General features: G+C 42.0%; 1 protein-coding gene across 3 annotated transcripts in view; it reads left to right on the forward strand.

Annotated features, from left to right (window-relative positions):
• arfgef1 (ADP-ribosylation factor guanine nucleotide-exchange factor 1 (brefeldin A-inhibited)) overlaps positions 1 to 21,903 on the forward strand; it is a 45,443-nt gene extending 23,540 nt beyond the window's left edge. For 2 of the 3 annotated variants that reach the window (XM_029528937.1, XM_029528935.1), the window contains 33 exons: positions 109 to 228; positions 1,295 to 1,542; positions 2,087 to 2,220; positions 4,860 to 5,094; positions 5,989 to 6,088; positions 6,313 to 6,452; positions 6,582 to 6,690; positions 8,827 to 9,028; positions 9,118 to 9,229; positions 10,216 to 10,421; positions 10,542 to 10,626; positions 10,731 to 10,896; positions 11,225 to 11,376; positions 11,471 to 11,599; positions 11,688 to 11,846; positions 12,085 to 12,229; positions 12,351 to 12,441; positions 12,771 to 12,811; positions 12,999 to 13,168; positions 13,319 to 13,470; positions 14,491 to 14,663; positions 14,840 to 15,000; positions 15,521 to 15,651; positions 15,813 to 15,942; positions 16,110 to 16,245; positions 16,642 to 16,780; positions 17,066 to 17,138; positions 17,376 to 17,535; positions 17,631 to 17,770; positions 17,912 to 18,083; positions 18,207 to 18,345; positions 20,021 to 20,138; positions 20,496 to 21,903. In XM_029528937.1, the coding sequence (XP_029384797.1) occupies positions 109 to 228; positions 1,295 to 1,542; positions 2,087 to 2,220; positions 4,860 to 5,094; positions 5,989 to 6,088; positions 6,313 to 6,452; positions 6,582 to 6,690; positions 8,827 to 9,028; positions 9,118 to 9,229; positions 10,216 to 10,421; positions 10,542 to 10,626; positions 10,731 to 10,896; positions 11,225 to 11,376; positions 11,471 to 11,599; positions 11,688 to 11,846; positions 12,085 to 12,229; positions 12,351 to 12,441; positions 12,771 to 12,811; positions 12,999 to 13,168; positions 13,319 to 13,470; positions 14,491 to 14,663; positions 14,840 to 15,000; positions 15,521 to 15,651; positions 15,813 to 15,942; positions 16,110 to 16,245; positions 16,642 to 16,780; positions 17,066 to 17,138; positions 17,376 to 17,535; positions 17,631 to 17,770; positions 17,912 to 18,083; positions 18,207 to 18,345; positions 20,021 to 20,138; positions 20,496 to 20,717 (4,790 nt within the window). In that variant the 3' untranslated portion in view covers positions 20,718 to 21,903. The remainder of the gene's footprint in view (positions 1 to 108; positions 229 to 1,294; positions 1,543 to 2,086; positions 2,221 to 4,859; positions 5,095 to 5,988; positions 6,089 to 6,312; positions 6,453 to 6,581; positions 6,691 to 8,826; positions 9,029 to 9,117; positions 9,230 to 10,215; positions 10,422 to 10,541; positions 10,627 to 10,730; positions 10,897 to 11,224; positions 11,377 to 11,470; positions 11,600 to 11,687; positions 11,847 to 12,084; positions 12,230 to 12,350; positions 12,442 to 12,770; positions 12,812 to 12,998; positions 13,169 to 13,318; positions 13,471 to 14,490; positions 14,664 to 14,839; positions 15,001 to 15,520; positions 15,652 to 15,812; positions 15,943 to 16,109; positions 16,246 to 16,641; positions 16,781 to 17,065; positions 17,139 to 17,375; positions 17,536 to 17,630; positions 17,771 to 17,911; positions 18,084 to 18,206; positions 18,346 to 20,020; positions 20,139 to 20,495) is intronic. The other variant, XM_029528936.1, reaches the window with a different exon arrangement.
• Positions 21,904 to 22,036: the final 133 nt, after the last annotated feature.

Genomic DNA, 22,036 nt, shown 5'->3' on the forward strand with positions numbered 1-22,036 from the left:
GCCAGCTGCGGAACGGATCTTTTGTGTGCACTATGCATTTTTTTTTTTTTTTTTTTTGGTTAAAAAAAGTTGATGTGTGTCCCCTGACTCCGTACTTGTGTCACACAGATGCAGCAGCACAGCAGCATCCAGAGGCAGGTGAGGAGGAGGAGACCCCAAACTATGAGGAGAAAGCCCAGGAAATAGTCCAGAGTATTCTGCAGGAGGTTGTCAATACCGTTGCAGGCGGTGAGACACTTTCTGCATTTATTTTTTATTTCTAATTCATGAATACGTTTCTATAAAATCATAAAGATTTTTTATTGCATATGTAATGCTAATGTTGTACTGTCATTCAACTGACTTTGATATAGGTGAAAGTACAAGCAAATAACAAAAGCTCTACTCTAGATTAACCTGTCAAGTGAGTTTTTTCCTCATGTTGTAATGCACAACAAATTCAAGCCACAGCTACTCACCTTTTCATTGTCTTTGTTGTTCTTTATTTTTGCTTAAAGTTGGTTTTCTTACTTCGTGATTTCACAGAAATGTTTTATTTGCATTCCAAACTGACTCTTACAGATGGATTGACTCAGGTTTAGACACTATAGCACAATGGTTTTCTATTTTCGTCATATGTGCATTCCTTTCCTAAACACATACAGAAAATGAAAGAAGAGACACACTGCTGATTAGCCAAGCTGCACCTGACCAACTGTTTCCAGATTGGTGTCTTTGTTTGACAAATAACAAAAACCTCTCTGGCTGCAAACTGTGCATTAAAGGCAAAGACAAAAATCTCCAAACCCCGCTCTCTACCAGTCCATGTTCCTGAGAAGCAATATGATACATTTAGTTCAGGTCAAGTTCCCAGAAGTCTCTTCTGATGCTGACAAATGGAAGACATCTCTTTTTTACTTGTATTTATCCAAGGCTGCAAAAAAGCTTTATTATCACAAAAGAACACCAAAGTGAAGTGCTGTAGTGTCCCTTTTTTTTTCCTACAAATTCACTTTTCCCCTTGGGCAGCAATTTAACAAACAGGCTTCAATGGTCAGGAACTACACTGAGCATAAGTGCACTTTGCTATCTCTCTTAACCTGGAGGTTTGCTTAGATGTCATTGAGTGCAATTTTCTGTCTTTGTACTTTGTCCAAAACTTAAAGTCAAAATATTTGACAATGTATTATTTCCTTCCCAGGCTTAAAATATTCTGTTCTGGTGGAGGATGTTTTAAACTATTCACATACTGATCCTCAAGATCACTGTCTCACCCTTGTCATTCTAACTCCTCCCTGCTCCATCATCACCACAGGACACTGCCTGGACCCTGCAAACCTGTGCTCTGACACCAAGGAGTCCAGTGGGGAGGGTGAGCCTGCAGAGTCAGAGCCAGCTGAAGCAGTAACAGAGGGCACCCAGAGCTCTCTGGAGGACGAGGGCACCCTGGGTAGTGACAGCGAGCACGTCCATGCCAACGGGATCCCTGGCACACCTATTTCTGCCAGCTTCACTCCCTCGCTGCCTGATGACAGACTGTCTGTCTCATCCAACGACACTCAGGTGAAGGACGGAACAGCAGTTGTGGAAACAGACAATGTTAAAAAGATTTATATACATTCAAGCCGAGGAATAATAAAATCGACTGGTTAAAAAGAATATCTCTCTATTAGTCTTGAAAACCATTGAATTTGTTCAGTATGATGTCATATTTTACTCTAATTTAGAGCTGCACTGGATGAGAGTTGGGAAAAATTAACCACTTGATTTAATCAAGTACAAAGTAATGAAAAACACTTTTCACACATGCACTTTGAGGATCGCTAAAGTCAGTTTCTGTAATTAAAGTGAGCATACCATCTGGAACGCCTTGTGCAATCATCCCTCTTTTCAGTCATATACAAAATCTGCAATTATTTTTGATTGCACTCCTCTGTGATCAAGGTTAAATAAAACTAATAGACCTGGGAGCATATAACCCCACACTTTATGTGAAGTAGACTGGAGGATGTGAGAGTCAGTGGGAGAAGATGATGCTAATCACATACTGTTTTTCTTGTCTTTTTTTTGTGTTTTGTTTTGTTTTTGCTGTTGCTTTGCTGAACAGGAATCAGGAGCAGCGCCAGGCCAGCCACCTGGTGCTAAATTCTCCCACATCCTTCAGAAAGATGCATTTCTTGTCTTTCGCTCACTCTGCAAACTGTCAATGAAGCCACTGTCAGATGGGCCCCCTGATCCGAAGTAAGAAAGAATTTAGTTTCATGTGGTGTGCAAGACTGGCATTAAAGTGATTATTTGTTTAGTATTTCATTTTATTCCAAAGTGAGATCTCTTTAAAATTTCAGCAATTGTCTCGATCTTTTAACTTAGATTTCATCTCAGATGAAGGATAATAATGTCATACATATTCATACAAATATTATTATCCTATTGCTAGGAGAAGTCCACTATTTTAATGCACTCAGGGGAGAAGGTGCTCTCGATTTATATATTCATGTATTCCTGAGACCTGAGACATTTAATTCTTTTTTTGAAAAAAAAAAAAAAGCCCCATTTCTCTGGTTTCAAATGTGAATATTTGCCTTTTATGGAATAATATACAAAACATTGTTTGGATATTGAAGTGTCAGTTACATAACTGGACCATTTTAAACATTGGATCATTGTTGCACTGTTCTGTGTTTGAGTCCAGCTGGGGTTATGTTTTGTTTTCCCAGTGTGTGCCTGGGTTTCCTTGGGATACTAAGATTTGGCCCCACAGTGCAAGGCCATGCACATTAGGCTAATTATTGATTGTGAACTGCTCGTAGGTGTGAATGGTTCTCTCCAATATGTCAGCCATGTGATTACCTGTCCAATGTGTAACACGTTCTCCCCCTTTGTCGCCTGCAGTTGGCTTCTGTTCTAAAATAATCATGCAAATGAATGAATGAACTAAAGCTTTTGCACTGAATTTTAAGTCATTTAAGTTGGTAAAGCCAGAATGGAGAAAGAAAACCACACCCCCCCCCCTCCCAATGTTATTCTGTTGGCTGGAGGAATAGACTTCCAATGTGGTGTAAAATAAGGATCGCTTCGATTTTATTTTGAGAAATGGTGATGAAAAAGACAATGAGGTGTTGCTCAGCATTTTATGAATCACTTCCTGTTTCCATGAAGCACAGAATCCCCTTTTAACTGTTTCCTTTTTTTTCCCAAGAAGCATCAGGAATAATCAGATTTTGCTAACAGTCAGTATTTCTTCTGCTCATGTTCTGGTTTGCCAAAATGGAGGCATCTGATTGACTTGTTCTGATAACAGCATCTTTTGTGAAACAGGATTTCCTGCATCTGGTTTCTGTGGATAACTCAATTCATAGAGTGTGTGCCGTGTGACTGGGATATTTGCTTGTTTACTTACTGTTTACTTTATGTGTAATCTTTTCAGATCTTTTTATGTCAGTTGGCAAAATGTTAGCTCAGTGCATACTTGAATGGCTTTCAACATGGATGTGGTGAAAATGTAAAACAGCAGTGTGTGTTCTTGTCTACACAGAGGGATTTTTTTCCCCCTTCAACATCAGAGGTTATTACTTTAGTGTTTTAGTTCAAAATGTGAAAAACTGTTGTAAAATAGATTTTAATATTCAGGGTAGATTCACGCCCTGATCTCCAAACAAGGAGAAATGTTGTACACATATTTAGTATGATCTTCTTGACCACGGCCACACCAGACATTTGTCAAATCCTGAATTCCCTCTGTGGTCATGCAACTTGTTACTAGAACTATAAATGAGTTAGTTACACTACAAGTGATACATTTCCATAAATTAAGAAACTAAAATGAAGAAATCTAGTTTCATCCATCCAATTGTTGTTTCATTATGGGTAATGCAGTATTTTAACCGGTTTAGATGTATTTTTCTTTCATTCTTTTACTTGATTTGGAAATGACCATTTCATGAAACTCATCTCTATACATAAACTATTTGCACACTTGATTTTTATTCATTATATATGTATTTACTTTATTTTTCTCTCATTTCCTTCTTCTTAAGTAAGAATGTCCAACTGACTGTATTGTCATTGTACCGTGCACTGAGTCTCAGATTGTCTTTCTGTTGGGGTGGGAAAAAAAAATAGTTTTGGCCATTTGCAAGAATTGCAAGAATTTCATGTTCTGCCACACAAGTCCCATTTTTTCTGCTCACCAGCGGTGGAAGACTTGACAGAGAGGCAGCCAATCTCAGCATATAAAGTAGCTGAGAGCACGTTTTTGAGCTCCTTTTTCTTTCTGTCATGCTGCTGCTGAAAAACAGCTCAGACAAGCTGAGGGCCTCCACACAGAGGAGATGTGATTCAGTTCCCTCAGCATTTCTTTTAACACCGTTGAAGATTGTAACGCTGATGGAGAGACACAGTTTGATGGTGTGTGCGTTATACTGCTGTTTTTATAAGTGCAACTTTGCCTGAAGGACATGTAATTTCACTTCTAAGTACATGGAGACTTTACTTGCTTTTATTGCCTGAAATGTTCAAATGCTCAAATTGGATAATGTGTTTTAAAAGTCTTGAGCAGATGGCTGGAAAAAATCAGTCCGGTTGTTTTATACAGTGGCCAATCTCACTTTTTTTACAGCACTGGGGAACAAATCGTGACATGTGCACTAACAAACAATAATACATGCAGTCAGTATTTGCTCTTCTCTTTCTGTTAAAGAAAGTTCAAAATTTCAGTTTGACAGGATGATATTCTATTGAGCTTTTTTATAGGCTGAATTTTAATATATTAAAACATTTCAAATGCAATCCAGAGCGTTTTCTGCTGACTCTACAGAGATAATTCTTACCTATGCCCTTCCTTGTTTTTCTAATGTTAAACCCTGCTTGAACCCCCTCAGGTCCCACGAGCTGCGATCGAAGGTCTTATCCCTGCAGCTGTTGCTGTCCATCCTGCAGAATGCTGGGCCCATCTTCAAGACTAACGAGATGTTCATCAACGCCATCAAGCAGTACCTGTGTGTGGCCCTGTCCAAGAACGGCGTCTCTTCTGTGCCTGAGGTCTTCGAACTCTCGTTATCCATTTTCCTCACGCTGCTCTCCCACTTCAAGACACACCTCAAGATGCAAATCGAGGTAACACATATTTAATTCCTCATCTTGTGATTGTCAGCAAAATGTCTTTGTTATCAACTTGAAATCTAAAGGTAATGAAAGGGAGAATTGCCACAGGAAATAAGTCACCCTGCTGGCTCTTTTACGATGACTATAAAAAATGAAACATTTTCACCAGCAGGCTTTTAGTGCGACACAGTGAAGGCCTTCAGTGTTAACCATTCACACACTTGTTTTGCTAACTTGTACCTGCTGTTCCTGTTGCTCGGGAGCATCACCTTCACAATATTTTGTGTTTCCTCATTAGTTTTTATTCCAGCTCTGTATTCAGGGGAAACCTGATGATCTAGTTGGCTCAGTAGAGTATCTGTTTTATATAAACACCCACTCAGCAGCATCACACCTTCTCTGGCAGCTGACAGTTTTTCAGGGGAAACACAGGAAATTCCTGACTGAAGTGAGAAGGTTGAGAGGTAGTGTGTGCAAAATATTAGTGACACATTTGCTCCACAAACATGACATAAATCTGTCATGATATTTTTACTCCCCTGAAACATTTTTACAATAGAAAATACAAAAAAATTATTTAAAAAAATGGGACTCTAATTTTTCCTGTTTATTGGTTTTAATTCTTTATCACCAGTTTTCTGTAGGACAACATCTCAGGCAGCAAGCAGCTGACTTAATTGATAAATGGAAGATGTGGTTTCTCACAAAGTGCTCCACACCTTCTTTCACCGTGATGTAGTTGAGTTGCACTGTTTGCTATTTCCGATTACAGTTTATTGTTCTGTCTGAGTTTCGAATGTGTGCGCACCACCTGCTTTGCTGTGTCTATAGAGGAATCTGTGGAGTTGGTGTTTCCTCTTTCTATGCCAGTTGTTTGCCTGACTGTCACATGGTCTCTGTCTGAAGGTCTTCTTCAAGGAGATTTTCCTGTACATTCTTGAGACATCCACAAGCTCCTATGACCACAAGTGGATGGTCATTCAAACCCTCACTAGAATATGTGCAGGTTTGTGCCACTCTTTTCATTCTACTCTTTATCACTGACTCTTTGCGAGTAATTAGTAAGTATTTGTACTTTGGTAATGAGGCAGTACACAGTATCACATCATATTTTTAAGTTTTCAATTAATTAAATGGGTGACAATTTAATAAATGAGATATTTCTTCACATGCCATAAATTGGGTTCATAGATTCTCAGTGATGATCTTTGTCCCATCTGTCTCCCTCAGATGCCCAAAGTGTGGTGGACATCTATGTGAACTATGACTGTGACTTGAACGCTGCTAACATATTTGAGCGTTTGGTCAACGACCTTTCGAAAATAGCACAGGGTCGTGGCGGCCATGAGCTTGGCACAACACCACTACAGGTTAGTTCCCCCCCCCCAAATATTCAATTTTATGAGGCATTGCTCTTATATGTTGTGCTATTATAGTTATTAACGATTCCCAAGTTAGAAAATTTCTCAATAACTTTTCTGGAACCATCTTCTCTCCAGGAATTGACCCTGAGAAAGAAAGGCCTTGAGTGTCTAGTGTCTATCCTTAAGTGTATGGTTGAGTGGAGTAAAGACCAATATGTCAACCCCAACTCCCAGACCAGCCTTGGTGAGTCACCACTGCTTCCGTTAATATAATTCATTCAGACTATCATACCTAAAGTGAATACAAGATGCAGGAAACGGCCTTTCTCTTCATTCCAATTCTGCACCAGCATCAAATGTTTAGTCTTGAGACGCATCTCTGTCAGAATTTGTTTGTCGTCTTGTTCAGGTCAGACACTCAAAGACTACACTCACAAGAATATGTTACTGCTGAACTGGTTATTTGTCAGTCTTATCAAAAGCTAAATTAAAAAGCAAGGAGCAAAGATGGAATTCTTTGAAGAGATTAGGCGGTACATCATCGAGGTTTGGCTCCAGTCAGCTGTAAGGTTGACAGGAAAGCTGCTGCCCTGTGAAGGAAAATGAAATCCAGACAGAAAAAGTGAGACAGAGCCCACAGGTTAAGAGATGCTAAAGCAGAAAGTTTAGTTCAAAACAAAGCAATAATTTTAGGATGAGCTGTGATGTGTTATACAGCATATCCTGTGTCTTCAGCACACCAGAGAAATTCAGCTGTTTGCCAAAGGAGGAGCTCAATCTATGAATAAAGGTTCAAAAAGGGCTTGAGACATATCCCACAAGCTCTTGGAACTAACCACAGACTGGCCTCAGGCTAAACTGCCAAAGCCGACCAGCAGAGGAAGTTGTGTTTGCTCCCTGTGATGTTATCAAAACTTATGACAAACCATTAGTAATGTAGCAGCAGCTCTGGCTGTTGAGGAATTTCTCATACATTTCTCATTTCAAAACACAAGATTAGTGTAATCCATAACAGGTTATTCACCTGCTCTCAATTGTACCTTGTGCCATTTTTTTTCCCATGTTTGGATGACTTCAAAGCAAGAGCAGGTAAAAGTAAATCAGGTCATGGTGTTTGCTCCATGTTGTTGTGATAGGAATCTTGCAGACTAAGCTCTGTCGTGTCTGTAGCTTTAGAGAGTTTTGTATTAGTCTTACATAATTTAACCCGTGTTGATTTTAGGGTTTCCCGTTACTCACCCCATTGATTATAACCAAAGCTGTTTTTGGATTGACTTTAACTAATTGTAAAGCATTTGTTGTGGACGAGATGTTTCAAAATAATTCTTCAAAATAATCATAGAATGTCAGTAATTTTTCCATTCAAAATAATTCTTCAAAATAATCATAAAATGTCAGTAATTTTTCCATTCCTCCACCTTTTTCCCCTACCCCTTTCCCATAACCTAAGAATGGGAGGCATACTGCCAGCTCACAGTATTGCAGCCTTGTCCTGAATGTTTTAGAGCGTTTCCGATGGGTAATCGGATGCCTGGCATTAACACAGGGTTGCAGGGTGTAACCGCTCTGGCAGCAGCAGATCTCTGAGCTCGTATCTCCAGGCTTAAGATCCTCTCTCAGCCTTGAAATTCTGGCTGCTTCCTCATTGACTCCCTGGAGCCTTTTAGATAAACCACCTTTTATAACACCCTCCTCTCCTCTCCTGCCCTGCCTTGCACCTGCTCTGCGTGTCTGTGTGAATCAGTGTGTGTTTCTTAGGCTGTGCATGTGAGTAATGTCAGTGTGCAGACCCTCCGCACCAACAGCAATCATTAAGCAATCATTGATCCGTGTCGCAGTGTCCTCTTTCGCTTACTAAAACCTCTTTAATGCATTTCTAGCCTCTAAGTTAGCTCATTTTAAGCCCGGAGGCTGAGTTTGTGCCAAAAACAGATTTTCAATTTAAAACTTTTATTTTGTGATGATGGAGCAGGATGGGGGCATAGTGGTTTGCACTGTTGCCTCACAGCAAGAAGGTTGCTAGCTCGGTTCCTCAAGTGTATGGCGTTTGCATGTTCTCCCCGTGCTTGCATGGTTTTCCTCCCACCGTCCAAAAACATGCATGTTTAGGTTAATTGGTGACTCTAAATTGTCCGTAGGTCTGAGTGTGAGTGGTTGTTGGTCTCTGTCTGTGTCCATGTATCGCCCCGTGATGGACTGGTGACCACGCCCTCGCACAAAGTGAGCTGGGATTGACATCCCCTGAGACCCAGAAACGGATAAGTGGTAGAAGATGAATGAATTAGTGAATGAATTTTGTGATGATTTCAGTTGGTTAGTTCTTACAGTAACAAGAGACATGCTGCAGTTTGATCTTATCCAGTGTGTTTTTGTTCCTCAGGCCAAGAGAAACCATCAGAGCAGGAGAGCACAGAGACCAAAGCTCCTGAGACCATAAACCGCTATGGGAGCATCAACTCCCTGGACTCAACAGCCTCCTCTGGTATTGGAAGCTACAGCACCCAGATGTCAGGTACTGACAACCCTGAGCAGTTTGAAGTCCTTAAACAGCAAAAGGAGATTATCGAGCAGGGCATCGACCTGTAAGTTTTACCATACATGCTGTTCATCTATTATACTGATAGTGTGGTATTGCACTTGCTACATGAAGTTCTTTTCTCATTTTGTACAGCTTCAACAAGAAACCAAAGAGAGGAATCCAGTATCTCCAAGAGCAAGGCATGCTGGGTACAACCCCTGAAGACCTCGCTCAGTTCTTGCACCAGGAAGAGAGGCTTGATTCGGTATCAAATCACTTTTTGTTTGTTAGATTTCTTACCTGGAGCCAAACACCACGGGACCTCCAAAATCACAGGGTTGCTGTGCTGCTCACACCACAATTTTGAAGTATGAGGGCACACAAACCAAACAATTGGTGTCAGCCATGGGGGGGGTGTAAGCAGAATGAAGGCTGTGGTGGAGAATAACAAACGAAATGTACCTTTATTTTGCAGAAAGCTCACTCAAAATGAAAAAAGGATAAATAAAAAAAAAAAGAGCAAACATAGGACAAAATTAATTAAATTAATTATTACATTTACTTCATTATTCATTTCATCATCATTGTGAGCTTCCATTGATGTGCCAACTTTATTTCTTATCACCAATCTAGGAACAGCAAACAAACTGTGACTGCAGTCTGCAGCAGACAGCCTCATTACCCTCAGCACCTTCATTGGGTTTGTTTGGGGAAAATGGGCATATAGCAACAAAGAAGCTTTGCTTGGCAAATAAACAAATTGTCAAGTCCAGCTTGAATATCAGCTAGCCAAATTATACAGCAGCCACATACTAATCTAATGTCTGTCAGATGTCATTAAACAGCCACCCTGCCTCTTTAATCCAGAGTAAATGTTAACTCCATTGAGGAGCACACTTGGCCGTGATTGGACAGCCTTGAGGGTGTCTGTGTGCAGTGGTAATCACTGAAACGGCATTCATTGAATCAGCTAGAAACAAGGGTCCTTAGCTGTAGTGGAGTCACAGCAGGAGTAAGAGAGTGGATAACCGTGAAAATGAAACATGCATTTATCCAATCAATGGGTGTTCCCACTGTTGGAGCAGTTCTTATAGCCCTTTTAGTGGTAAGGTGGAATATGGACAGACAAATAAGTTGCTCCTCTGCTGTGTTGAGATTCTTTTCTCCTACTTATCCGTTCCACGATGAGGGAAGTAGGTGGCAGTTTTTGTTCCTGTGTATATAACTGACCTCTGTCTACTCTTCTGTTAGACCCAAGTGGGGGAGTTCCTCGGGGATAATGACCGTTTCAATAAAGAAGTGATGTACGCCTACGTGGATCAAATGGACTTCCAGGGCAAAGACTTCGTTTCAGCACTGAGGATGTTCTTGGAGGGCTTTCGACTCCCTGGAGAAGCCCAGAAGATCGATCGGCTCATGGAGAAATTTGCAGCAAGATATCTGGAGTGCAATCAGGGGTGAGTTTATATTTCTGGTTGGAAGATCTGGACTAAGGAAAGAGTTGAATTTGATTTGGCCCACAGATTTTTACAACATGCTGTTCTCCCTCCTCCTAAAATCCCAATTGAATTTTCTAGGCAAACCCTCTTTGCCAGTGCTGACACCGCATACGTCCTTGCCTATTCAATCATCATGTTGACAACAGACCTTCACAGTCCCCAGGTAAGCATTTCCCTTCAGTGAGGTTGTGGCTTTGGCGAGCACGTTTTCATAGCAGTCATTAACTCAAAGCAGCGATTGACCCATAGCTTCTGTTATCTGCAAAGGTAAAGAATAAAATGACAAAGGAGCAATACATCAAGATGAACCGTGGCATCAATGACAGTAAAGACCTGCCTGAGGAATACCTGTCAGCCATCTATGACGAGATTGCAGGGAAGAAGATCGCCATGAAGGAGACAAAGGAGCTCACTTTGAAATCCAACAAGCAGAGTGAGTCTCACTTCTATGACATGGCTCTTACCCAAAGCTATTTACCTGATACCTCTGTTGCTCTAATGGTTTTGGATTAGACTTTCAGCCCCTGTAGCTTTGTCAGATGTGAAGTGATTAAGTGATTGGAAGTCATCTTCAGAATAGGTCACACAGGAATCATATGCAGCAAAGGAGTTACAGTCACATTCAGCTTGTGTGTGCTGTCATGGATAATTTTGAAACATTTGGCATGAATTGTTGGGTGAGGAGCTGCGGTGTGCAGTGTTGTGCATGCCGAGTTTGCACTTTGTGGGTGTGTTTTGTGTAATGGGTGACTTTTGCTCAGGTGTTGCAAGTGAGAAGCAGAGGCGCCTGCTGTACAACGTGGAGATGGAGCACATGGCAAAGACGGCCAAAGCTCTGATGGAGGCCGTCAGCCACGTCCAGGCTCCCTTCACGAGCGCCACACACCTGGAGCACGTCAGGCCCATGTTCAAGGTAACACAAGCAGACACACACAGATGCCCAATGCAGCACATCAAAAATAACATCATATTAACCGGACAGCTCATTCCCTTTCATTCTTATTCAGCTGGCGTGGACGCCCTTCCTAGCTGCTTTCAGTGTGGGTCTTCAGGACTGTGACGATACCGAGGTGGCCTCTCTGTGTCTTGAAGGCATCCGTTGTGCGATCAGGATAGCATGCATCTTCTCCATTCAGGTACTGCTGTCCCAGCTGAAGTGCAAATGTTTACTCCCTCACCCAGCAGTGTTTCTGACACACTCGCTTGTCTTGTTGTCTGTAACAGTTGGAAAGGGATGCATATGTACAGGCCCTGGCAAGGTTCACCCTGCTGACAGCCAGCTCTGGCATTGCAGAAATGAAGCAGAAAAACATCGACACCATCAAGACCCTCATCACTGTGGCCCACACTGACGGCAACTACCTGGGCAACTCCTGGCATGAGGTTTCAATTTCTCTTTTTCTCCTCCAATGTATTTTCTCCATGTTTGAATATATTCTGTCACTGTTATGCACACATAGCAGTCTTTCAGGCTAACCAGACTGGTACATCTCTACTATTCCTTTAGATTTCGGCCAGTTTTGTCCTTTTCCCTCACTCGCCTGTCCAAAATTTGCAGTGTCCACATTTCTCGGTGCCAGTGTCTCAAAATATGCTGCTGTCTGAATATGTCTGTTTTCAGATCATGAAGTGCATCAGTCAGTTAGAGCTGGCTCAGCTGATCGGTACAGGGGTGAAGGCACGCTACATCTCAGGGACGGTGCGGGGCAAAGAGGGCTTTATAGCAAGTACAAAGGAGCAGAGCAACGACGAGTACCTGGGCATAGGTCAGCAACAATTTGTAAACGCAAAGCCTGTAACAGCAACATCCTGTTTGTGCAACTCTACAAACTGTAAAACATGCTCATAAAAGAATGATATCTGAACACTTTTTTCTTTACTCTGCAGTTGGAGGGACAGTGGACCGTAAGCAGATTGCCAGCATTCAGGAATCCATTGGTGAGACCAGCTCTCAGAGTGTGGTGGTGGCTGTGGACAGGTAATTTGAATAAATGTAAAATCAGGAAAACTTACTTTGGTTGAACTCCCATGTCTGTTTTTTGATAAAAGTCTTTCTGAGTATTTTGCAAGGTTTTACAGATTTCTCAAGGCTCTCTGAGAGCGCATTTTTCAAAAAGCATGAATCACTTCCTACCAAAAGCATGAAAATGCAAAACATATTGAAGCTGATGCTAAAGCAGTTAAAGATGAACTTATTATGAATCACCAGATATTTCTTTTTCTATTAGATTTAGTTTTCATCACCATGTTTTTGTCAGATTTTTTTTCTCTTCCCAAAGTGATCAATATCATCTTTCTGTGCTTCAGGATTTTCACCGGTTCTACCAGACTGGACGGTAATGCAATAGGTGAGTCTAGCTGGAGTAGCTTCACACTGCATTTCAGTGTGAAGCTACTCAGCTTCACACTGAAATGCTGTAAGACGGGGTTTTGAGAACAGGTACAGTATCTATTCTTGATCACTGTGAGTCACATTGCCTGCACATAAGCTCCTTCTTCTTGGCTCATTGCTAACATCTCCTATCTATCTGTCAGTTGATTTTGTGCGCTGGCTGTGTGCCGTGTCCATGGATGAGCTGGCCTCGCCCACACACCCACGTATGTTCAGCCTGCAAAAAATAGTTGAGATCTCCTACTACAACATGGGCCGCATCAGGCTGCAGTGGTCCAGGATCTGGGAGGTTATCGGAGACCACTTCAACAAGGTGGGTGAAGACTGGCCCATAAAGCCATGAAGCAAACTGAGCTCTCACTCCCACCTATATTGAATTGAATATTGAAATCACAGTTTGTTTATGGGAAACTAAATGTGATTTCTAAAATGGTAAAAAGAGATTTTCCTGAAATCTGTGCAGGTTGGCTGTAACTCCAATGAAGATGTGGCAATTTTCGCCGTGGACTCTCTCAGGCAACTGTCCATGAAATTTTTAGAGAAGGGGGAGTTGGCTAACTTCAGATTCCAGAAAGACTTTCTGAGGCCTTTTGAGCACATCATGAAAAAGAACAGGTAAAAAAAAAAAAAAAACAGTACATCTATTGGTGAGCATGTGCTCACGTTACTACACCAATGTGGGTCTGTAAGACGGGGTTGTGTGAACACAAAGTCTGTATTGTGGCTGAGTGGTGACTATTTCTGGGCTGCAGACACACACTGGATCATGTCTCGCTTCCCTTCTCCCCCACCAACCCAGGAACAGCTCTCTGCTTTGACTGTTGTTCATTCTGTCTTCGTCCATCTTTTCCTTTTTTTACTGCAGTGAGTAAGCATATTGTTTGGTTGTTCACTCAGAGAAAAGCAGCAAGCCAACATTTAGACTGGCTCCCTGCAGACTGTCTGTATTACCCTTTTGGAGAATTTGTGAGAATGCCCTTTTTTTAAATCTACATGGAAGTGAATTTTAGGAGTTAATAATTATAAGTGGGTTTGATGTAGCAGCTGTAATTATATGCATACAGCACGTCTGAAGACAAGCTGTTTCACTGCACCACACTTTTCATTGATGTGAATGAGAAGCAGTGTAAGTATAAATCCACCCACATGATGAACAGACTGAGAGCTTCAACAGAGGAGATGGCAGGCATCCATGTAAACCCTGCAGCGCACCGTGTCCATTAGACTAACTAATACTGCCCTCCTCTGTGTTTGTGTGTGTGTGTGTGTGTGTGTGTGTGTGTGTGTGTGTGTGTGTGTGTGAGTGAGGCTAAATGGAGGCAGAGCGTTTCTCATTCATAACTACTGAGCAATTAGGAACGCTCTTCACTATGGCAACAGTTGCTGTACAAATGTCGTACCCTGACTACCCGGAGCTGAAAAATGATTTTGCCCTGAAAATGGAGTTGTTCAGAGCTTTTAAAACTAATTGACAACAATAAAATGATTAATTTACTCACGCATCTTACTTTCGCGTTCATTTTCACACACTCTCTGCTCTTTGAGTCCTTCTGACTTTATGACTGCAATTCCTCCTTGATTCTTGACGTTCTCTCCTCCTCCATTATAACTCACTCTCCCTGATCTTTGTTCCAGGTCTCCCACCATCAGAGACATGGTAGTGCGCTGTATAGCCCAAATGGTTAACTCCCAGGCAGCAAATATCCGCTCAGGTTGGAAGAATATCTTCTCCGTCTTCCACCTGGCTGCCTCGGACCAGGATGAGAGTATCGTAGAGCTGGCCTTCCAGACCACCGGCCACATCGTCAGTAAGTCCAACACGCACAGAAGTACAGCACTGGTGTTATAACGGACATTACAACCTTCTTCATATAGCTTGTTTCTCAGTTACATCATCATGTCGTCAGCACAGATTGGACCGGACATTCAACCTGGCAACCTGACCTTTCTCTCTGTCTGCCTTCATCTCCTTTTTTCCTCCCAGCGAATGTATTTGAAAAGCACTTTGCGGCCACCATCGACTCCTTCCAGGATGCCGTTAAGTGTCTGTCAGAGTTTGCCTGTAATGCCTCCTTTCCAGACACCAGCATGGAAGCCATCCGCCTCATCCGACACTGCGCCAAATACGTCTCAGAGAGGCCACAGGTCAATATTTGGCCAGTTTATTTCTTGGTTCAGATTTTCTTTGTGCCTTGTCTTCATTCACTGTGAAGGATGAAGCAAGATGCATTGAGTCAACTGTCCTTCATATCAGATAGTTAAAATATAGGTCATGGCTGTGAAACAGGAATAATACAGACACTGAATCTTTTATTAACCATAATGCATTTGAATAGCACACTGCAAAAGATAGATAAGGCTATAATCACAGCCCACAATGTGATGAATGTGCTGTCGTGTCTCTCATGCAACCCGACCATCTATTCCAGTGTGTTATTAAATTGTGCCTTCTGTAAAGATGTTGTGGAACAGCTTAGACATGTCACTATCATTTTTCTCATGTTTGACATAAAATATTTGCATTACGAAAGCATGAAAGAGGGGGTGAGTGTGTGTGTGTCTCTCTCTACCGGGCATAAATGGAAACGTGTATCTGTAGGAGGGTTAATTCTCACCTCCAGCTGAAATGGTACAGTGGTGAATATGCCTCTTGTTCCTTTGGCAGGCCTTCAAAGACTACACTAGTGATGACATGAATGTAGCGCCTGAGGACCGTGTGTGGGTGCGGGGATGGTTCCCCATTCTCTTCGAGCTCTCCTGCATTATCAACAGGTGTAAGCTGGATGTCAGGACCAGGTAGGTTTTGCTCACCTTTAACCTATTATGGAAAGTTTGAACACCTTAAACATGTTTTAAATGAAATGTGAAATGGTACAAATATCAGCTGTGGCATCAAGGAAAGGAAAAATTTGTGTGCCTGTTTTTTTTTTTGTTTGTTTTTTTTTTTTTCCTCACAGGGGTCTGACAGTGATGTTCGAAGTGATGAAGACTTACGGCCACACATTTGAAAAACATTGGTGGCAAGACCTGTTCAGAATCGTCTTCAGGATCTTTGACAACATGAAGCTTCCTGAACAGCAGACAGAGGTAGATGAAAAGTCTTTCATCCCAACAGCTGTTGGCTTCATCCTTGCTGGTGGACATTCACATAAACACTGCTGATCTGTGGGATCCATTCTCTAAAATATCACCATGCAATGATCGGTAAAATTTCGGTGCATTGTAGTGTTTGACAGGTTGTGTTGTGCCCTCAGAAAGCGGAGTGGATGACCACCACTTGCAACCATGCACTTTACGCCATCTGTGATGTCTTCACCCAATACTTTGAGTCCCTCAATGACGTCCTCCTGGACGATATTCTGGCTCAGCTCTACTGGTGTGTGCAGCAAGGTAAGCAAACAGCAGCCTTTAATTTACCCTGTTATTTTTACTTTTCAACGAGGAAGTGGAGATGGAAAGATTTCCTGGCTGTTGGGCCCTTTACAGCTCGGCCTCTTTTGGAGGCCAAAGAAACAAGAACCAAACAGGACAGTTACTGGAAATGAACTGGCTTTTTTGGCTGCAGAGTGGCAGAGCTTGGTGTTGCATCAGTACCGGCCCATCACTTAATAAAAACATGACGGTTGAGCAAAAGATTAATAACCATTTTTAGTGTTTCTCAGATACTTGTTAGAGAACAGGAAAAGGAAATCTGAGCAGTTTTATCTGTGGATACATTTTCCCTTATTTGTCACTCCTGTTGTTTTCATTGGACCACTGTTTGCCCCTCCCTCCCTGTTTCTGTAGATAATGAGCAGCTTGCCCGTTCAGGCACCAACTGTCTGGAGAATGTTGTCATCCTGAACGGAGAGAAGTTTTCCCCAGAGACCTGGGACAAGACATGTAACTGCATGCTGGACATCTTCAAGACAACCATCCCACATACGTGAGCTGATGCACTGAATACAGAACCGGCTGCACTTTTTATTTTACATAATCATATACAGTGACATTAGATTTTCAATTTATAATGAATATCTTCTATAATCAGAGTCTTCCAAATACAAAGCAAAAGCACATCAAACATACTAGTTATGATAATCAGCAGAGGTTTAAACTAAGACCTTGCATAGCTTGGTGTTTTATCTATCTTCAGCAATTTTCTATTGTGGAATTCATTTTGTACCAGAATGAAAATAATTTATTCAGTGAACGCTTTCCTCTTGCTCAGGCTGTTAACATGGAGACCAGCGGGAGCAGAGGGCGAACACTTGACAACACAGAGCCTCTCAGACAAACAGCTGGTGAGGACATACAATATCTCTGTTTTAGTATGGAAATGAACTACAGGCTGCTCTGATACTGGCATGGTGGCGCAGATTATTTTTGTTAACTTAACACATCTTTTTGTTAAACACACGTGTGTGATTATTATTTATTACCTTTATGCACTGTACATATATTTATTTATATGTACAGTGCATGAGTAATTTTAAATATATTATCATGGTAAATGAATAATCTTTCCACTTGATCCTCAGGACTCCATTTCCCAGAAGTCAGTGGACATCCAGTCCCGCTCTGACGACCAGCATTCCATCAGCAGTGCGGACAGGGTTGCCTCGGAGAGCCGTCGGCAGAGTCAGTACAGCACAGCAGCAGGTGTGTGTGAGGATGGCTCCAGAAGCAGGACCCCAACAAGTGAGCATGTTGATACACTCACACTGTCTCGGTCCTGGTGAAGATGTTGATGGTAATGATGTCTTTGTGTGTGTGTTTACGTGTATGATCCACAGAGGTCCAGGAGCAGCGCTTGTTCTCAGCGTTGCTAATAAAATGTGTCGTGCAACTGGAGCTCATTCAGACTATCGATAACATCGTGTTTTTTCCTGCCACCAGTAAGAAGGAGGATGCTGAGAACTTTGCTGCTGCTCAGGTACAAATGTCTGTGGTCCAGTGATGGCGATCAATAATCTTTGCTGCTGTTACTAAGCTGCTGATCTTATGTTATCATCTTAGACATGCTGCATCGTTTGTTGGAGGGCGGTATTAATCTGTGCTGTTTGTCTTACTGAAGCGGGACGCTGTGTACGCAGCAGACGTCCCTGTGGACACCCAGGACCAGGGGATGTATCGCTATCTGACCTCTGAGCAGCTCTTCAAACTGCTCGATTGTCTGCTGGAATCCCACCGCTTCGCCAAAGCTTTCAACTCCAACAACGAGCAGAGGACTTTGCTTTGGAAAGCAGGTATGGTCAGTGTGTCATCCTCAGTTCAGCCTCAGATGTATCCCCAAACTGTGTGAGCAGGATTCAGTGCTGCTTGGCCATTTAGAAATGACTTCTTACAACAAAACTTTGTGTTTGTTTAAGGTTTCAAGGGAAAGTCTAAGCCCAACCTGTTGAAACAGGAGACCAGCAGCTTGGCCTGCGGCCTGCGCATCCTGTTCCGTATGTACACAGACGCAGGCCGCCAAGACGCTTGGCCTGAAGTCCAGAGACGACTGCTCAAGTAAGAGAGCAAAACTGTGACGCATTCATATCAAACTGCACAACAACCACATCTAACAACACACTCAGCCTCCTTTACTGACACTAATTATTGCAGCCAACCTGCAGGTCCCTTCCACCTGGAGTCCAAGCTGCACACACAACCATCTTTAGCACATTAGACTCCCTGAGCACACTGAACTGTTGATCTTAGTAATGGTCGATGTTGTCATGTGGCTCAGTGCTGTCTGCTTTTCTTTACAATCATTTAGCGCATTTATGTTCAGCAGGCGCACGCTATGCCGTTGTAAACATACATTAAGCGACAGCTGGAGCATTAGATTGGTGCATATGCCAAGTGATGTCCCCCCCATATTGTCACAACTCAAAAACAAACTGCCGATCTGTTGTTATGACTGTGCAATGGAAATGAGTACATTCAGAAAACTTCTGCAGGATTAAACTAGCTTAGTTTTGGTCTGTTCAGTTTTCAATTAATTTTTAATTACATTTTTTAACTTGTAGACGTACTGATAGTGAATAGATGCGTTCAATAATTTTGACTTAAACTCAGTTTCTAGTTTTGGAATCACAGGATAGAATCAGATGGCGCCATATTGGGGTTCTTTTTGCCAACATATCTGTGAAAAATTTCTACCAGCTGATAGTAATTGGTTCCCTCAGCCCCTGGCCTTGGTCAAACTGGGGTTTGACCAAGGACGTGACACGTGCAAGGCTGAATCCATCTGTCACATATTCAGCATCATCAGCCCCGGTCTGAGCATAAAGAAATCGCACTTTTCCAGGCAATAGCCGTCAATAGCTACCTCAAAAGAAGAAGAAATGAGGCGACACTGGAGTAGACGAGGCGTGGAGAGGGTTGTTTTGATGTTACTACAGGCACAGTGCAGTTCTCTGGAATGGATGCTGTGCGCTGTAAAGATCCAAAGTAATCAGCACACTGATCTTTCATTTTCATTGTTCAGTCAGCAGAGCTGTCATCGCCGCATCTTCAGTGAGCGTCTCGCAAACAGCCAGCCTTTCATTTCTCTCGCTGCCTCACCCTGATATTGATGATGATATCAAGATATCAAGATAGAGCAGAATCATCGTCTGTCTGTCTCACTTGCATTCATTATTAGTGAGAACAGAAGAAAGAAAAGGGGGGGGGGTCTGTATGTGAGAGCGGCTCAGAAATTTTTATTCACTGAGACACTGTTATGTGCTGTTATCATTGCCTATGTTTTGTCTCAAACACATCCAGAGGCAACAAAGACATTTATTCTTCAGTCATACCCACACAGACCCTTGTTTACCAGGGGCCATTCACAGCATGTGTGTGGCCCAGGGCAGATTACGCTGGTGATTACTGTCACACAGTTTAAGTGAGCTGTGAATGTGAAGGGGGGAAACGAGGAGGAAGAAAGAGGGGGATGAACAGCAAACAGATGGCGCTGATGTCAGACGAGGGCCTCAGGGTCAGACAAGAAAGGTCATAGGTTGCGTCACTTTTCCTCAAGCTTGAAACCGTGAAGAAAAGTGTCTAAGTGTTTTCATAATATCCTCCTTTAATTAGCCTTTACGGGGAAAAGACCATCTTCATCACCCTCCCCTCGGCAATATCTCATGCCATAAGCAAGGCAGAGAAGCAGAAGTCAACTTTCTTACTCACATCCACGTTCCTCTTTGTTCCTCAGTGTTTGCAGTGAGGCTGTAGCGTACTTCTTGGCCCTGACCTCAGAGAGCCACAGAGAGGCCTGGACCAACCTGCTGCTGCTCTTCCTCACCAAGGTGCTAAAGATCAGCGATGAAAGGGTAAGGAGGCAAAACTTTCCTACCACCATGTTGTGTGTGACTCTTCTCTCTCACAGACAGAGAGCAGATAATTAACAAACAGATCTGGTGTCAGCTGAGTTGTGAGGCAGCATGGTATTTCTGGACTAAATCATCATATGGGAATGATTTGGGTATTAAAAAATCATTCAACAATTACATTACAAATTGAAGGTGCAGTTTTACCCTCCTGCACCAAAATCTGTGAGAAAGCTTAAGAATAGATAACGTCATTGAACAACAGATTTATCAATGACATTAAATCTTATTTAAATAAGTAGCTTTTTCTGTGGCACTGTACATGTCTCACTTTGTCTCTTATCCCATTTCCACCTCTAGTTCAAGGCTCATGCATCCAGGTACTACCCCCTGCTGTGTGAGATCATGCAGTTCGACTTGATCCCCGAACTCCGGGCTGTCCTAAGAAAGTTTTACCTGCGGATCGGCCTCGTGTTTAACATTGCGCAGCTGCCTGAGCCCGAACCAGAGCCTCAGCCGACACAGGTAGAGCAGGAGACCGACACAGAGGTGGGAGAGGAAGCTGGGGAAGAGGCCCAGTGATCCAGCACCACTAACAGCCAGGAACACAGTGCTCCAGTAAAACAACCACCTCAGATGTGGCTCTGTGTCGCCCCAGCACCCTCCATGTGTGGCCAAACACTTGGCCTACAACGCTGACTATAAATCAGCTATCAGCTACCACCGACCCACACCTTCAACCTCGTCACCACAGACACACAAGTACCTGTACACTCAAACAACCCAGGCAGTGTCCCTGATATCACAATAAAAACAGTAATGTCCTATACAAAGTGTAGCGTTTCCTCCACTGGATAAAACTACTGAATAATAACTGACAGTCATCCATATCGCTGATCTGCTCAGAAGGAAAATATTTAAAAAATGTGCTTCTTACTGTATATTTAAAACATTAAGAATGAATGGTTTGATCAACATGCAAAAAGACATATTCAGTAACTATGAAATGTGACATTTGTCACACAGTGATAGGGATCATTGATCTTTCTGTCTCTGCCACTGATGGGTAACGTTAGTATTGATAGCTTCTTGGATGAAACTAGTTGTACAGATCTGCCGCTATGTAATATAATCTTTTAACACTAGATTTCATTTATTTTTGTTTATTTTTTTCCTCCTATGAATTTGCTGCACTTGATCTCTTTCTCTTTTTTTGAATGCACTGGAGATTTTACTTTGTGATAATTTATTTGACTGTACCATCTCCTGCAGATTGTCCCATACAGTACGATTTGTAATTGAACAAGACTGTGGAACGTGAAGGGTTAAATTATTCCATTTTATATGATCTTGGGTTTATATCGAAGGTTGATGATAACTGGGCAACTGAAACTGGAAGACGAGAGCAACATGATGCTAGCTGCTTTTGATTCATTAGTCTGTTTTCATGTTTGAGTTTTTGTTTAGTTGTTTAGTTTTACACTTTTGTGTACAAAAAATCAAAAGTTAATAATATATTTAATGTTTTCTTTCTTTGGTTTGGGGGAAAGCTATATGTATAGAGAAAATGACAAATGTTAGCTGTGCTTTAAGTATGAATGGGATGCATTCCTGCTCATGGATGTAGAAAACAAAATGTATATGATACAGCAATGTAAAGTTTTCTATGTTGCAAAAAAGATTATGTACAACTTTCTGTACAATACATCATCTGGCATCCTAATCAGGTTCTAGGTCAATAAAGTTTTTGAAATTGGTTGATTTGAAATGATGAATCACTGACTTCTAAATAATGTATAACTGCTTAGCGCTAATCTTGACTGATTAATGAGAACATTTGAATTATCTCTTTATTCTTAACTAATACTCTCCAATGGGTATACATCACAAAAAAATGATGG

Source organism: Echeneis naucrates, chromosome 20 (genome assembly GCF_900963305.1).
Source record: "Echeneis naucrates chromosome 20, fEcheNa1.1, whole genome shotgun sequence".
Lineage (NCBI taxonomy): Eukaryota > Metazoa > Chordata > Actinopteri > Carangiformes > Echeneidae > Echeneis > Echeneis naucrates.